The sequence below is a fragment of the Grus americana genome, chromosome 3, assembly GCF_028858705.1.
Source record: "Grus americana isolate bGruAme1 chromosome 3, bGruAme1.mat, whole genome shotgun sequence".
NCBI lineage: Eukaryota > Metazoa > Chordata > Aves > Gruiformes > Gruidae > Grus > Grus americana.
Window position 1 is genome coordinate 125090202 of NC_072854.1, and position 17791 is coordinate 125107992.

The following is a 17791-nucleotide window of genomic DNA, read 5'->3' on the forward strand; positions in this document are numbered from 1 at the left end:
AGGAAAACATGTTCCTAGTCATCTTTCCCATGTTTCTCACATTTTATTTAATTTCTCTTGCAAAACACATACATCATCAACAGATACCACTTTTCATTCGCTTTCCTCCACAGCTTGAATATTGGAGGCTTTGAGTGAAAAGTTGTTCCCCATTAAAGCGAGGGCCACTTCAGCTATCTAGCCAGCAAAATCAAAGTCATCCGTCACCCTATTTACTTTTCGATACTGCCAGACAAGCTGGCATGCCAAAGGCAAAAATCACATCCAGGTAAAATTCTGCTGTGTGTTTCATGAAGATCTTCCAATAAGCAGCACTGCGGACATGCCAGATCCGACCTCTGCATAGGCAAGCCAGGCAAATTTTAAGCAAAAACATCAGCACTTTAAACAGTCTCTGCTGCTGCTTCAACCCTCCACACTCTGAAGCAGAGGACAGGCTGACTCCTGGCAGCTCACATCAGAGACTCTGCAACTAATCTTGGATGCTCGGGGGTCAGAGCAGAGTCTCTCCTCCCTGTTTTGCTCTTCAGCCACCCCATGCTCAAAATCTCTGCTTCGAACCCTGTACCGGCAGGTTTTCTCCACAAACACTTTGTGAATAAGCAAGCAAGGCTTACCAGAAGATAACATCAGCACTTCTAACTACTCATGCGACTAAATATTTATGTTGATACATGCTCAAGAAGAAAGCCGGGAAATTCTCACTCACAAAATACAGTTAAGTTTGAGTTACATTATTACTTTGCACATGCCACTACTGCAAACCACAAAAAAAACACATAAGCAGTGAAGCATAGGCTACTCACTCTGCACTCACAAGCTCTCCTTCCCAACCTCAAATACCTCCTCCCACCTGCTAAAACCCATCCACACCCTTCAGAAATATCAAAGTAATAAAAGAGAAGAGGAGACTCACAGGGATTTCCTCTCTGCTAAATGCACATTACTCTCCCTGTGGAGATGTTTACACCGCACGGTTTACTATATTGTAGGGATACTCAAGAGAATTTCACACAGACAGATGAGGTCTCCTTAGTATGGAGCAGCAACACTTGGTGATGCCTAAGTCTCCGAAGAGCACAGCTACAGCAGAATTATTTATCAGAGGCTCAACACCCCTCCAGTGTGCCCCCGTTGCTCCACATAGTACGATCAAACCCTCTGTTATCTGACTTCCCACTAGGGATGCTTCACTTACAGGAAATTAAGCAGCTGGGGCAAACCCTGGCCACAGCGCTGCTATGCTGCCAGAATAAAACGTATCCTTTTTACTAAGGTACGTACCAGTACTACCAGTTTGCTCCTTTCACAGATTCCTGGTAAGTAAGGATAAGGCTGCACTCCTTCTCCCTTCAGACAGGAACTCAGCCACTGAAAGATACTTGGAGGCTCAGCAGAAAAAAATGAGGGATGGTGCATGAAACCTGTTTGGACTTAATCATATGAACAGCAATGACATTGAGCTCATGGCAAATGCACAATAATTCTCCACTATTCCCAAAGCAAGCCCTAGAGTACTCCTTTTAACAACAAAAATACAGTATTTCCCCAAAAACATTACAGGTCACATCTCTCTCCTGTCAAGATGGAAGTTTATGGCTAGACAGTAATGAAAACTGGAGACATCTACCTCTCTCTCAAGAACAAAAATTATCTCAGCCCATGGTGGAAAGGAATAAGTATAGAGTAATTCTCAAAAGTCTCACTGGAACGGTCTTGTAATTCAACAACAGTAAATTGCTTAAGCGAGAGGACAACCTAACTATAACCTCTTTGCCTTCCCTGTCCACAAACAGTAGCAGCAAAGCCTGAGCAATCTAGGAATTTTTTTTTTTTTTGGCCAGGGGAAACAGTAGGGTTTATTACATGACTATCAAATCTCAGCTGGTGGGACGCTAAACAGGTGCACAGACAGTATATGACCTTATTTTAACTTGAAGGTTTGTGGGATTAGCTCTGATTTAGTTTTTATGAACTATAAACAGAGAGCCTGCCAGCCTAGCAATATTTTCCACAAGAGAGGCACATCTCACTACCCAGCATTTCCACAGTTGTCTGCTAAGATTTCTCAGCCAGCCTGAGCTGGGAGTTTGCCAAGCCAAAACCATCATTCCTTCCCAAGTCCTTCTTCTGTGGAGTGTCCCATGAGGCACTGGACTGGAGGCACCAGCTCATGACTATGCTATGCTAATTTTACTCCAGTCTTCTCAGGAGGCTATTAAAAACAAAGGGACAAAGCAACCTCAGCACTATGAGCACAGTTTTGTTTATCGGGATTAAGCCCTGACCGGCTTTAAAAGGAACAGTTACTAACATGCTTAGTATTAGAGAGAATTTGTACATCGTTATCACTGAATATCCAGCTTCACAAAGCCTTAAACTCACCTTGATCGATTATGCAAGTTTGTCTGGAGGTTTTTACAAGGGCTGGATAGTCTCTGTAGTAATAATCTATATAAGCGTCAAGTTTTAAGTCCCTAGAATGAGAGAGAGGTGAATCACATTAGAGCAGAAAAAACCCACTCCACCTTCCTGTATTTCTGTGACATTTTCTGTTGAGTTTTTTTAATGTTTGTGTACGCACTAGATATAAGGAGGGAAGTTAGGACTTTCTTAATTAAGACCACTCACAGGCACTGCCCATTCCCTAAGCTGCGAATCTGTACATTTAATTTTCCCCCAGTGCATTTTTCTTCAACTGTCCTTCTGCTTTGTCCCACACCACCACCACTGCTGCCACCTAAGGCGTGAGCACTGTCACTAGCTTCCTCCAAATTCCAGCAGATAACCCCGCTGCATATAACAACTGTCAGCCTCAAAAAACCATGCAGTCTTTCATTTCAGCCTTGCTTCTCGTTGGCATGACAGAATAGAGGACAGGCCACCCTTTTCACCACTGGATGCCACTTCTGGGAACCATTTAGCCAGCTATAGTAGGTGTTACTAGGGAAGAATCTAGAGCCACAGAAAAAATTGGGTAGAAATAGCAAATAGCGATATACAAGATCTGCAGTTTCGCATACCTGGCCAGCTGAACCAGAAGGACAACAAGTGAACGAATTCCTTCTCCCATTAGACTATTCAGTTTGAGCTCCTCGTAGATGAGATGAAGAACAAAGAAAATTGTGGGAATATGGGTGAAAAGGAGGGTTGAGGAATCCAAACTAAGGCTCTGGGAAAAGTCATCCTTCGGAGCCAAAACTTCCAGAGGGTCCAGTCGCAAAGCTTTGGCCACAGGATGAGACTCAAAATTCCTATGGTAATCAGAGCTCAAGAGATATTCCCAGTCCTAGACCAAAACAAACAGGAAAGAGGCAGAGGTTTCACGGTGACCATGACCTTCCAGCAAGGGAACTCCAAAGCACTGTTACAGAGGAGGCTTTTCCCCACAAGCCAACACGAATGTGACTGTTGTATGGTAAACGTGCTGCACAAACCCCACAGGTCAGAGCGATTCAATTGTTAAGTTTCATCCTTCTCCCCCTCATTGCTGTGCATAAAAGAATCAGAGCCTTATATTTAAAAGAACAAGACAAAAGAAAGCTGAGAGTACCTTCCTTGCACCAATATTCTGTGCACGAGACCTCACTGAGTGACCTAGCGGTCCCAGCCTTCTTCGTACCTCCCTGGCACAGCACGTGGACCTTTGTTCCACGTAGACCATGACCCCATGGGCTCACTGAGCTCTCAACCCACAAAAAGCTAAGAGCACGACTGGACCACCACAGCTTGTAAGCCTCTTATGATGGGATGATAATAAACCTCATCCACTTTACTGTTTCACCATGTGAAAACTTCCTATTCCTGTCTAGGCAAAACCCAGTGAATCAAATCTTAAACACTCCACTAGATTTGGTGGAAAAAAAAAAATCAGCGCATTTAGTGAAGTCTAGAATTTGATGCTCCTAACTTGGCTAAAGGTGCCGAGTAGCCACGGGAGCGAGGCAACTTCATTTTGAAGGGATGAAGCATCTAGGAGATATCTGACATTGTCAGGAGACTATCTAGGATTGCTCTGTGATCCATATTAAATTCATTCCTCAGTTTAACCTACTTCTCTGGAAGCGAGAACCCTGACAAGCAAGGTCACATGATACAGCCACTGCACAAGGCAAAATTACAAGCCTTTGGGGGAAGAAAAGTTATCTCAGATAAAATGCAATACTGAAAGGGTGTTTCCTCAGGTTTGCCTTAAAAAAAAACCCAAAAAACTCAAACAAAACAAAAAACGCAAACCAAACCAAAAAAACACCACAAAACAAACCACCACCATCCCCACCACCCCCCTTGCCTTGTACTTGTAAAAGAGAACCATTTCTTACTTCATCTGATCCTGTTTCTGATGGTCTAGCCTTCTTTGGCGCAATAACTGGTGAAAGTGATCCTTCAAAATCAAGCTGCAAGACATAAAAAGATCAAAAGTAGCTCAGAATTGAAATTCCCAAGGTTGCATAAGTGAATCACAAATCATAACAGCTGAATTCCAACCAAGTATTACATGACCGTGCTTGAGGTACTTCTATACTTTGCTTTCCTATAAAACATACACCGCACTTAGATTATTGTCTATGCAGCTAGTTATTCTAGCGTATGGTGCATGAATTTCACAGTTTGACTGTCTAACATCTGGTAGTTATTAGGACAGAGGAAATACTGCAGATGAGCTAATGCTAGTACTGTAGATACGCTGCAATTGCCTTCGTTGCAGTGGTACACGTATCCTTGTGGATTCTCCGCCCCCCCATCAAGTACTGCAAACATACTTGCTAGCAGGAAACCCACTAACAGAAAACTCCAAATACATTCAGTAAAACAGCTGAAAAACTCCAGGAATTTTAAACATCGTAATATGAAAACTGCATGGAAAATCCTCTTTAGGAAACTGGAATCTGAGCTGTGACTTAGTCATGAACTGGAGTAAAATCTTCGTAATTTATTTTCATTTGATCAAGACGGTGGTAAGTACCTTTTAAATATATTTCATGACAACCAGACTAAAATCAATACCTGAAATTTATAAACACAGAATTGATTTGATGGCATCTTATGATTTAAGACAAGATACAATCTATTTCTGACTTCACTGTGTTTCTAACCATTTTGAACCTTGAATTACCTGTAGCTTCAATGTAAACTAGGAGAACAAACATATGAGCTTGCTTACATTACGCGTCCAGGACAGTCTCTCTGTGTTGTAACCCATCATATTCATGAGACATGTTACAAATAAATTCCATTCCGAGTGGTAGCTCGGTCCTCCTGGAGCGTTATAAGCATTGTACCACTTGACAAGCATCTGTACAGCTATCTCCTTGGGCAGGATAGCCTTGACCCCTTGCAGACATCTTTTCACTGTTGAAAAAAAAAAAAAAAAAGTAGGTGTGTTTTCTGCCTTACCTCCTGGTACTTCTTCCAATCAGTGCTGTAAATCTCTACAGGTCCTCTTATTCGACCTACTTTTAAGTCTCCAGAAACCTCTTTTATTAAAAGCCACACCACACAACCTCCAGCAGCTGTTCCTTTAGTCCAGGTTGAGCGCAGCCACTCTAATTCACCACACGAAGGGGAAAAAAGAGTTCCTTTTTGCTCGTTACTGAAACCAACTTTTGTCTGAACCGCCATCTCAGCCCTTCCTCAAGCAATAAGACAGACAATAGTAGAGAGCAAAGCAACCTAAAGAACAAAGGAAGTTTTAAGACCGCAGCGGGTGAAGCACTGAAAGCAACAGGGCACACCTAAAGAAGTGGTAGCAGCTCTAGAAGGTGAGTTAATAGAGCTTGGAATATGCGGTGCTGAATCATTACGGTCTGAGCTATGCATAAACTACTTCAAAAAGGAACCCTCAAAAATTATGGGACATACTCCACGTGATGGATTCTGAATCATACCTAGTTCCGAAGTGGCGATTTCAGGAATAGTAATCCGAACCATTGTATTATTGCTGAGTTCCTGAAAAAAATTAAAAAGGTCAGAGACAAGTTACGAAATGCATAAAGTAAAGCCAGGGTCCTTTTCTATCAACTCAGAACTCGTTTATGTATTAAGCATATTTCTAATCCCTGGCTATTCGCTACACTGAACATGTGCAACCGCGGACACTAGCTCCATGAAACACTCACAACAGATCTTGATCACTTGAGGGAATCAATTAAATTCTGTGATTTCTAGAGTATTCTACAGAGAAACAAAACGTGGAGGCACCAATGCAGGTGTGATATTTTGCTGTTGATCAGGAGCTGCTAGCAATGCAGTAGAAGTAAACTCGACCCTTACGCTGCTTTGCTAACAAAGCGTTGACTCAAATACAGGATGAATACCTACTAAAGTTACTCTGTTGTGGACAGGATCTCTCAGAGCATGAATGAAAGTCCCAAGCTGCTGGAAAGTACAGTCTTCGACGTAAGTTGAGTCGTGAAGTTTGGTAGAATCCCTTAGCTCTGGAACCGGTGACAAAAGCACACCCTGAAAAGTGGTTAAAATGATTGCTTAGAATTGTTGAAATAAAAGGATCGGAGCAAAGGTTAGCTAAAATTGCCATTCTTAATGTACTAGTATTTTGAAAACAACTATAACTATCTTTCCAATCTCTACCTCAGAATTTTTACAGAAATCATAAATGTGGGCAGCACTGAATGGATCTTGTTTAAACACTGCTTATTCAGGGGAATTACAGAAAAAAAAATAAAAAAAAAGACTTAGCTCCAAAAGATACCTTGAAAGTTAAAAATCAACTGAATGTTTGAAGCTGTTTCAACTAAACCCTTTCCAAGGCAGGGCTTCCTTCCTTCTTACCTCTTCCAGGGGCCCCAGATGCTTATTCAACGGCTTGGATGGAGTGCTGACGCTATCCAAGGGAGTGCTTGGCCGAGGCATTTGGTTGGACATCGTCAGGGATGGAGCAGGCAGCCCGGGAATAAAAACCTTCCCCACCTTTTTGTGAACAATAGATAGGAAAACAAATAATTGGTTTTCATGCCTGTGCTTCCACGAGCTCGCTTACATATACAGACATTTCCTCTGAGATGTTAAAATCCGATAAAGTTTTAAGAAAAGTGGATATGTACTTAAACAAAAGTCTCTGAAGAGAAGATTAAAGATTACTTCACGTAATTACTTTCTTCAGATGATGACACACTGAACAAACTACCATATATGGTCAGTATTGTACATTATTGCTACAGGTCTACTCCCACTAAAAGTTCTAGCAGGGCTTCACTGAGAAAGCTCTACTTTCAGAGAGTATACTTTTTTAAAATATACATACATATATACGTGTGTGTATATACATACACGCACGCACACAAACGTGTGTATACACACGTACAGATTGCAGTGTCTAAGGTTTGTGTATACACAGAGCGAGCGTGGTGCGTCTCTGTAGAATTTAGGAAAAAGCTTTAATTATTATGGATGAAACACGTTCATCTTAATAACAGCCCTTTGTAAAGCAAAATAATTTGACGTCTAAAACTATCTGACATGCTACAGAGAAGTTTCAAAGTTTTTTTTGTTCGGAAACAATTCATATTTTCCATATTCTTCAAGTTTTCTTTCTTTGAAAGCATTTTATTACTCTAGTATCACTGAAAATAAGCTCAAAAGATTATTTAATTGTACCACAAGGTGCCACCAGTTCTTCAGAACTATCTTTCCAGCACTGCCCGTAAACTACACTTGGTACGTGAGCACAGCCACCTTCCCAAGCAAGTCCCAAGCGAGCAGTGGTATGCAGTACCTTAAAATGATACCTCGTAAAGTACGATGCACACAGCATCCCTCTGCACAGCCCAGCTTGTAACCAAAGATCAAACATTTATTTTGGGACAGGACAACTGTTACTTACCCGAACTACTCCGGAATAAAGCACTAGATTTCCGCTGCCTTCCAGAACCAGCAGCGTGTCGATGCCCTGTAAGAATCCAAGTAGAATATTCAGCTTCTTGTATTTAAAGTAGAGACACAACAGCTGGACAACGCAAGTGACAAAGCAGGATACTCCACAACTAACAGTGCATGCAGAGGTACGTACCTGCACTGGAGCTGCGTCCTTTGCTTGAATATTAGTAATAGAACCAAAGATTAGCTGCGACTTATCATTGCTCTCTTGAAGTTTTACACACCTAGAGATTTGAGAAAACAACAGGAAACATAAAAGGACTGTCCTATCTGTTCTTACAGAAAAAAGATAGAAATTAACACCGTGTTGCAGGGTGCAGTTACTTTTATTGTGGTATACCTGGTTGCTTCCTCCTTCCTTTGTTTTGCCCTGCTACTCAACTTATTTTTACTCTACTAGTCTAACGAAAATCCCCAATGTACTTCTACAGGGTAAAGATGAGGATAAATAAGAATACTATTCAAATTACAATGAAGGTTCTCTCGCAACTTCAGTTGTATTTAAATAGCCCAAATCATCTATGCCACCACTGTTAAAACCATGTCGTCGCACGAGAGCTGGTGATGTACGACACGATGTCATAACAGAATAAGTATGTTAAACCCCATATTTAGCTGGTAATTTCTAGAGCGCTCCTCTTTGTTCTCCTGGCCCCAAGACAGGGATGCTCACCGCAGCTGGAGCTGGGATTCCACTAAAAAGCACAAGAACTTCTGCCCACAAAGGTCAGTGGTAATAAACACTTTGGATGCTTGGGAATTCTTCTCTCTGTAAAAGACACAATGATCAGCACACTGTTTGGTCTGCTATAAAAATCTTGACGAAGGAAAACACAGCATCCACAAACTGTAGGGTCACACTGGACTTCAATTAGCAGTGCGTCAGGTTGCCAGAACATGCCAGTCTCAGTTTCAGTCATTACTCCTGAAATTGGTTCTCTCACACTCCAATTTCCACGTTCCCCACTTTCTGGCATGCAGAGCACATGCTATTTGGCCTTGTTCTCCTATTCAGTCTTAGGTTTTATGCTGCATTTTGCCCCTTTTGACAGTAACACAGAGATAAATACTCCCCCTAGACTAAGATCAAAAAAACCCCAAAGCAACGACCAGGTTAGAACCTACTTTGCTTTAGAGATCTCACAAAACCATTCTCCAGCTCTGAGGGCTATAGATAACACAGCAGGTAAAACCATTCCGAGTGCCTAATTCCCTTTTCAAGGGAGCTGCACACTTCGTGAGCATCATTTTTCCAAAAAAAATTAGAATGCGCAGGCCCACACATCTATTTTAAGCAGCACCATTTGCAGAAAGCACACGCTAAAACAAGCTGTTATTTTACTTTATTGTGCCCTGCAATGGAAATCCAAAACTTCTCATATCCCAGCGCAAGCACCTAACCTCATGTTTGTGAGCGTTTCTGTCCACAGATGATCTAAACACAGCTCGGGAACAATTGGTTCGGTTTCTGGTATAAGGAAGGAATCACTGGAAGTGCTGTTTGGTGAATGGGTAATACTGTGCCTCTTCGGTGACTGAGCATTACTGGAAAAGTTGAACCTCTGCACTCCTGAGAAAGAATGCACTCCCAGGGCAGGAGAATGAGAGCGGCTGCAAGGAAAAGACATAAGACACTACTGAAAAGTGGATTTCAAAATCAGGTACAGAATCCCAGGAAGCTCATTCACTTGTAGAAACTAAAACCAAACCCACCCTAAAACAGCAGTTTGGTATTAACTTCTTTTAGCAATACACCCCAGCATAGGTAAACAGTTATCTAACTGATCTCCAGTCATCTCTGTCAGAATCCAATAGATAAGATTTCAAGAGCAAGAAAAGCGACATTTTAAGTTGCATGGTCCGTTCCATCAAAAAAAAAAAAATCTCTCTCCCAACCCATTCCCTCTAAACAGGGCTTTCTTTAGAAAAGCTAAATGAAAACACTCCTGGGACTCAAAAGACCTCCAGACAGTCCCTGACTCCAGTACGGACTGGCCGTGTGATGACAGAACATCCTCTCTGGCTCCTGCACACCAATTACCCGTCCGTGCTACAGGGATAATAGCACACCAAATGTCATGAGAGCATTCCAAGAGGGCTTTCAGATGCTGCAAGAGGGGAGGCACCTGCACCTTGGATGGACAGACTTGTAGAGAAAGACAGACAGCAATTCCAGCTGTGCATCCTATTATATAGCTCAGATTCTTTGGTATTGTCTGTCTACGCGTCGTGTTCAGCACCCACCTCAAAGCAGCCATGTTGGAGATGGATGGCGAGCGGGACTGCATGCTGGGTGATGACACTGATCTGCTCTGGCTGTGGATAGATGAGTAGTTCTGGAAAGGGGAGCCCACAGGCGAGTCTCCTTTTGAGAGGCTTCTGAGATGAGCCGTCAGAGAGCTGCTAGTGGCCACGTGCTGCGGCGTGCCCATCTGCTCCGAGAACTTCAGCACTGTGTTCTGCTCCTGGGAGAGAAAACAGAGCTGGCTATGCACAAACAGCACACGGGCAGTAGCAGCCAGGAGGACACTCAAATAGCTTGTTTCCTCAGTCAGCTGCTAAAAATTTATGCCTAGGTAGGTGCTCAGTCCAAGACGTTACTCCTACCACACTCTCTCACTCCCAGCCACAGAAACTACTCCTATGGTTTTCAGGGCAGTAAGTTGTCTGTTACTTCTGACAGAAGACAACAGTTTAAGCAAAGTCCAAACCTTCTGGAACAACGGAAGGAATATCACGATAAACACTGTACCCTTCACGACCATCACACAATCTCCCTGACTGTGGTACAGGCAAATACATGAAAGAAACTATTTATTTTAAAAAACAACCATCTTACTCTCTTATAAATAAAATAAATCACAAATACCAGGCGTTTGTAACACACACAGGCATAAGGGCATGTCAACACACACACAAAATTTTTATAAGGATATTTAACAAATTTGTACCTCTGGCTTTACTCTCCGAAGAGCCCAAACAGTATGTAAACTCTGCACAGTATCATAGGTCATCACTATGGAAGGTTCAGCACTGAGAAACACAATCCTCAAGGTGTAATCAGCAACGTACTGCACTCTAGCAGAGCCGAACACACCTGCTAAAGAAGCAGTTAACTTCACTTAAGGCGAAAGTATCATTTCTGCAACAGTGTTATCAGTTACAGGGTTAGCATTTCTCATACCCTCTTTCTTTAGCAATCTGGGTTTCTTTCCTGAGCAGTTTCCCTGTTGACAAAGCAGCTAAAATGACACACTTCTGAATTCTTGAAAGAGTGATTAGCTGCAAATTTTGTAATACAGAAAGCGCTCGAGCGACACATTAAGCATTCAATGCTAGGCTGATGGACTCCTAGGGACGCATCTGAAGATGTAAACTTACCTCCAGACTTACAGACCAGAGGTGTTATCTCATCTAATGGGTGTAGCATGCTGAACATCGTAGGCAAAGGTTCTCTAGAAAGAAACCAAACAGAGCACGTCCAAAACCCAAATACTAACAAGGATAATTGTTCTCTCTAGTACATGTGCTGTGATCCCCAAACAGCTCAGACCTTAACAAACCAGAGCCTGAAATCTAACAGTAGACACATCTATTCCGTTCACAGAATCTTGTTGGATTAAACGAGTTGAGTCACACAAAGGCTGGTGCATCAAACAGGATGATTAGGTCTTGGTTTACATCTCTGAGCACTTGAGAATGACCCCACCTGGTGGCCACACAACAGATATTGGCTGGCCCGAGCAAACGGAGCTGACACCAGCCGGCTTGGAGGAAGAGTAGGAAGAGCAGAAAGCCCTTAACCCAGGCTCATCTTAAGAATTTAGGCTCCACAGGTCCCATACAAGCAAGCAGCCATCAGGTCATCTGTATCCATCACAGAGCAGCAATCAGGCCACACTGGAGGAACTTTCCCAGAAGTCTAGCTTGAGTAGGGTCAAGTGTGATTTTTGCTATGTACCCTCAAACATTTTCAGGACCTCTATTTCTAATCTCAACTCTTCTGAGGACTAGAGAATCACAAGTGCCTGGAACAGACACATAAAGCCCAAGAGAGAGCAAGCGGCTGTATTAAAAGCTGCTCAGCTACACACCATTCGACTCCTTACTCTGCTTCTCAGCTGTATGCCCAGCCACACAGCACAGGGTCTACCACCCTCAAAAAGAGGTAACAGGATGCTCCACACATGTAAAGCATCCTGCAGCTGAGAGAAAAAATGCCTCAATGACAGTCCCTTAGTGAATCTGCCAGTCTACCATCACAGCCTGGAACCAATTCCCTGACAAACTTTAATGAAACCATTAACACCCATATGGTGCCTCCCACACCCTACTCCCAGGATCATCGCTCCCAGCTAGTTCTCAAGACAAGGCAATATCAGAGGAACATCATGAATTGTCGGTATCCAGCCCCTTCCTGCTATTTCCTGATGTTTCACCTGACTTCACCTGTCCCCGTCACAAACACACAGACCCCTTCGTTATTGCTTTCCAACTCTTGCACTCCTCTATTAGATTAGCAAATAGTCTGTAATGAAACAAAGCCACTCGCTACATACCTGGGTGGACTTGGAGGTACTTCATGTGAAGAACTGCTGCGCTCAAATAACAAACCATATTTCGTTGGCCAGACGTTTGCAACCTATAAAAAATTACAAATATATTTATGACCAAAAAAACCCCAATCATTGACTACTTTCTATATCGAGTCTGTTTCATGTTTGAGTATTTCATTATAGCAAATAAGATATTTAGGCCTTTTCTTGAGAGCAGAGTAACGGAAATCGGAGCAGATTCTCAGACTACGAAGTGGTCATACCCGTACTTTCCCACGTCATACAACCGGCTGCCACTACTTCCAGAAGTATTCAGTGCCCCGACCACAAAGCCGCACTTCCATCAGCTTTGTCGCTTTCACCCACGAAGCAAAGAACTCTGGCAGCCACTGCTGCAGCGTTTTACACACACCTCCTTGCCCCAACATAGCATGCACACAGATAACAAGCCCATTTGTGGACCAAAAAAAAAAAAAGTACAGCACTTACCTGAAAAGGTAAAGCAGCAATGTAATCCTTTCCCTCTATGCTATGCACATTTATACAGGAGTTCTGCAATATGCAGATACATTTCTCTACTATTTCATCACTGCCTGAAACTGGGAGGAAAAAAGAAAAGAAAATTACATGGTGAAGTTTTCTTCTTTCTTTAGACATCCCCTATCCATAAAAAGTAAATTTCAGGGGGGGGTGGGGGTGTGGGGGTGGTGGCAATTTTAACACAGCAAGTCTTGATGAATAAGCTTCGCAAGCTGAGAGCACTGAACTCAAATTATTTGTCTGGCATTACAATAAGCAGGAAACTCACCGTCATCTTTTTCAGATTTTTCCTGGGGTATAGTGAAGTCGCACCATAAGGCCTAAAACCAAATGCAGTACAGTTATTTCTAAAGAACGGTCTGGTGCTAGTACCGAATCTCATCTTTCCGTATCTCCCCAGATAACCTCAGAGCATAGTCTGAAAACAGCCAGTAAGTATTTTTTAGCTAACGTGCACTCATTCAGTCACCACGGTCCCACGCTTTCGTACCTGCAGAACGGGGCTGTCGACAGTGAAAGCCTTATAAACGGTAGACGCTTGGTTTTTACTTCCTTTGCTCCAGATGACCATATTGCTGGCCACATACAGCTCTTCATCGTAGTCCACCTCCTCCCCGACATCACTGATGCCTTTCCTCAACTGCCAACTTTCCTGAAAACAAAAGATTTTTATTTTTTTTTAAGGAAAAACTTACACGAGACCTGCCGGTGCGATCACAACGGCCGGTCGTTGCTCAGCAGTCGTGGTTTGGCCAATTTATTTCGGAAGCCAGGCCAGGTTCCCTCCCCTCCCGCGCTGCCTCCTACCCGCTGCCGTTCGTGGATCGTCACCTCGCGGAGGGACCCCACCAGGCCTGCCGCTCCGTCCGAGGAGCAGAGCTCGGAAGCGGGCTGCAGCCGCCGCAGCTGGAGGGTGAGGGCGCTGGGGTGGCGCCGGCAGTGTTCGCGGCCCCGGGGGACGAACTCCTGCAGGTCGCCGGCCGCAATCATCGTCGCCCTCTCGTCAGAGTGGTCCGACATGGGGGCCCGATATCCTCATTATTTCTGGGACGGACGCACACTCGCCGCGACCGGGCACCCGGCTCCCGCGCCGCCCGGGGGCCCCGCGGGAAGCGGCAGCGCGGCTGAGGCGAGCGCGGACGCCGGCGGCGGCTCCTCACACGGGCGCGGCCATCTTGTCGCTCCCGCCCTGCCCCGCGGCGCCGCGCGAGGAACGCCGGGAGGGAAATGGCGGCGGCGCGGAGCGGCCGGCTGGGTCCCCGCAGGGTCTTAACGCCGCGCCCGAGGGCGTTCGGCCGTGTCGCCTGAGGGGAATCCTGCTCCAAACGCCGGTTTGGGGTGGGACGGTCACATCGGTCTTTAAAACAGAGTCGCTGGGGTGTGGGTGTGGTCCAGGCCTTCGGCAGCCCGGCGTCCCCTGGGTTCCGCTGTCACCTCAGCCCCCCGCGCCTCCCTTTCCCGCCTCCCAAGGCAACTGTCCTGTAAATCTCAGGTCTGCGACAGCCCTTCCCTTACAGCCAGGTCCGTGTCTCTTCAGTTAAGTATTACAGCAGCTTCTACACTGGTGCCTCGACATCTTTTCGCGTTAAGGTGTTGATCTGTACTGTCTGAGCGGTACGCGCGAGCGGTTCATTGCCAAAGGCAGGCGTGGCGCTCATCAAACAGAATATACGTTAGACCCTTTCATGGGGCTGGCAGCGCCCCGTCGCTCCGCAGTCGTTGGCAGGCGTGTTGTACAACCCTCTTCGCAGAACTTCTGATGCTCGTGCAGTAGGGACGAACATAACCCGTTGGATGTCTGGGCTCCGCTGATTTACACCCACCAAAACCCAGCTCCGGTGGCGATGGGTGCCCGAGGTGGCAGTTCTCCCCGGGGAGAGATTGGGTCACCGACCCCCACTCCCGAACGAGTGCAGGGACAGCCTGCACCCTGGGAAGGGCCAAGGCTGAGGGTGCCAAAACCTTCCCAGCTGCACCTCTGGCTACCAGCGCTAGGTGTCGGGCAGTTAGCTGGGCTTTTCTGGGGAGAAGCGCCAGATTTCGCCAAAGGAATGATGCGCCATTGTGTATTTCTGTACAAGCAAATCTCACCCCTGTGTAATCCGTTTGGGTTCCAGCATCAGCTGTTCTGCCTCGGTTGTGGTCTCACAGCAAAACGTGCAGAAATAGTGCTCTGGCATGTTCTCAGCTGCCAAAATCTGATAGGACAATCAGATTACTTTTATTCTATTAAGAACAAGTTTCGCTGGTGAGATCAGCACCGTGGTGTTAATCTGCCCATCTTGCAGGCACTGCATCACACACAGGCATCTGGACCACGCGGACGTGTCAGCAGTAAGCAAGCCTATCATGCGGTCTTTTCAACCATTCGAGCTTTGCGAAAGGAGCTCTTCTCTTTACCTCTCACCTCTACAATTGCTCACCTAAACAAGAGGGGGTTGCTGGCCACAGATCACAGCCAGTTACTAGCTTTCAGCATAGCACCTTTCCTGCCACGGCGTGCTTTCTCCATTCGTGTCCAAGTAGCACACCAGAAAATGCCCTTTTTTTGTGGGGTTTGTTTTTTTTTTCTTTCTTTAAATTAGGACCTGTGGTGTGAAGTGCAAAAGGAGCTGGTGTTTGTCTGACAGGCAATCATCACAGAACAAAACCTGTATGAAGTACCCCAACAGGAACTGGAAGGGCAGTGCATTCTGACGGGGATGATTTATTTTCAAGATACTTACGTGAGAAATCAAAGGAGGAGGGAGAATTGAAAATGTATTTGAAACCATGGCTCCAGCACGTGGTTTGGCGAATCTTTGGTTCAAGTTGACAATAAGCTCTATCGTTTTCTTAGAAACGAGAAGAAGCCTGCTGAGGAAAGCCAGGTTTAGGAGAAGCAGGAATTCACAGAGCTGCAGAGTGCTTTCAAATTGTGTCACAGCTTCTGGCAGTAAGACAACCAGAAGAAAGGGTAGCTTGGATCTACAGATCCAGCCAGGGACCAGATTTCCATATGAAGACAAATGGGGGTATTTACACAAATAAGACCGTGAAATACAAACAGCAATTTTGTGGGCAAGTGAGAGTGCCCAGGGCTCAAAACGAGGAAGGTTCAAGCCAGCATCCAACCTTTGGAGATGGCTTCTGGCTTTTGCGAAATAATTTGCAGACCAGGAGAAATTGTCCTAGGAAGAAACAGCTGAGCCAAGGGACAGAATGTGCCTGGTAAGAGACGTAGCATGCACCATGTGGCCAAAGAAAGCAGCAGAAGAAAAAAGGCATTTTAGTAGCATCACAAAATGTTCAGTTTTCTCTGCAAATTGTTTGCGAGCTGCATTCTGTGACAGGGGTATAACGTTTAACACAAACGGGCCATCTGCCTTGAGCTAAAAACATGTTGCCAAAAGAGCTTGGTATTTAAAAGAACAGGAGCCCCTGCAAAAAGAAATAAAAATAGACACAAAGAGGAAGCAGAAATAAAGGAAAGAAGATATTTAGCAAAATGAAAATAAAAATACAGAAATAGCAAAGGGGAAAATAAAAATCTCAGCAGCTGACAGCCCAAAGCCTGATTGCCATTTCTGCTAAATGGTCCAATTACACAAGGATTATGTTGCCTCCGAAGTCTCCAAATAGTCTCGTGAAGAAAGGATGTCGACGCTCTGAAGTGAAACTGCAAAAACCCCAAAGGGGTTCAGGCACCGCGATGCTCCGGGGTGCCTCTGAGCACCTCCAGCGCGTGCCAGGACCCTGCTAAGAGAAAGCTGAGAATACCCGCGGAGCTGCTGATGTTATCGGAAGGGGATTGTAACCTCTCACACAGGCAGGAGAAGCCCGTGATGATGATAGTATCTTTGCGCTTATGAGCAAAACTCTGCATTCATATGTCTACCAGCACAGGGGCCGTAGCCCCTCCTTAGCGGGATGGCCTGGGCAATAGATGCGATGATCTTTGCATCAGAAGCGGTGCCTGGAGAGCTGCGAGCTCGACTGGTTTAGCTGGTTCAAGGTTGGATCCTGGCGCTCAGACAGAGGAGACAGGCAGCCTTTGTTTCGGATTAAAGATTCTCCCTTTTTTTTCCATCCTCCTTCCTTTGGCATCAGTTGTTTTTTTCCCTCTCCCGCTGCCCCGTGAGGGCTGCAGGGTATTTCTAGGGCTAAATGCTGGCTGATGCCCAGCCCCAGGCAGCGAGAACAGGGGATGCTATTTGGGGAGAGCTCGTGAGTCTGGCCACGCACGTCCTTTGGGACCAAAACCCACAAGCCACTTGTGTGCAGACCCCAGCAACTGTTGAGTTTGGGCTTCTGCTTGGAGGAGGGCCACAGAGGCTGCTCCCCAGCCTATGTTCAATATGCTGATGGAAGGAGAGCGAGGACGGCAGTATGCCGGGCGAGGCAGAAGCTGCGCATCACTGACCCAAGAGCAACATGGTCAGGCTGTCTCCTGCCTTCCAGACCTTTCCTATCACAAACCTGGCCGGAGAGCTTCTCCTCCCCCTGTTTCTTCCTTCCTCTCCATGCACCGGCCTCTTCCTCACGTCAAGCTGTGCCCAAATGAGCTACAACAAACCCTATTGAGGTGGAGACTGGTTTACAGCAGCGCTGAGCAGAAACCAACCTACTCTAAAGAAATGACCCAAATTAGCGGATTTTAGAGAGCTGCTTAAATCCTCTTTACCTGCCCCTGTGTTCTCATTGTTTATTTTTTTTCCTCCTTTTTCATAGAAATTGCTCCTCCTTCCTCGCCCCGCATTAGCAGGCTAATTACGTGACATTATCCCGACACAAGGGGCTGTTTCCACTCTGCAGCCCAC

General features: G+C 45.3%; 1 protein-coding gene across 3 annotated transcripts in view; it reads right to left on the reverse strand.

The window, feature by feature from the left end:
• ANAPC1 (anaphase promoting complex subunit 1) overlaps window positions 1–14446 on the reverse strand; it is a 34661-nt gene extending 20215 nt beyond the window's left edge. Inside the window, exons 1-20 of one of the 3 annotated variants that reach the window (XM_054819209.1) lie at window positions 13800–14446; window positions 13483–13644; window positions 13261–13312; window positions 12942–13051; window positions 12456–12538; window positions 11278–11351; window positions 10848–10993; window positions 10141–10361; window positions 9298–9507; window positions 8570–8665; window positions 8030–8120; window positions 7844–7909; window positions 6793–6930; window positions 6322–6462; window positions 5889–5949; window positions 5165–5352; window positions 4323–4397; window positions 3024–3289; window positions 2386–2477; window positions 1285–1433 (exon numbers count right to left, since the gene is read on the reverse strand). In XM_054819209.1, coding sequence (XP_054675184.1) covers window positions 1285–1433; window positions 2386–2477; window positions 3024–3289; window positions 4323–4397; window positions 5165–5352; window positions 5889–5949; window positions 6322–6462; window positions 6793–6930; window positions 7844–7909; window positions 8030–8120; window positions 8570–8665; window positions 9298–9507; window positions 10141–10361; window positions 10848–10993; window positions 11278–11351; window positions 12456–12538; window positions 12942–13051; window positions 13261–13312; window positions 13483–13644; window positions 13800–14012 — 2634 coding nt within the window. In that variant the 5' untranslated portion in view covers window positions 14013–14446. Of the gene's footprint in view, window positions 1–1284; window positions 1434–2385; window positions 2478–3023; window positions 3290–4322; window positions 4398–5164; window positions 5353–5888; window positions 5950–6321; window positions 6463–6792; window positions 6931–7843; window positions 7910–8029; window positions 8121–8569; window positions 8666–9297; window positions 9508–10140; window positions 10362–10847; window positions 10997–11277; window positions 11352–12455; window positions 12539–12941; window positions 13052–13260; window positions 13313–13482; window positions 13645–13799 lie in introns of all 3 variants that reach the window. The other 2 variants (XM_054819211.1, XM_054819208.1) reach the window with 2 other exon arrangements.
• Between the last annotated feature and the right edge of the window lie 3345 nt (window positions 14447–17791).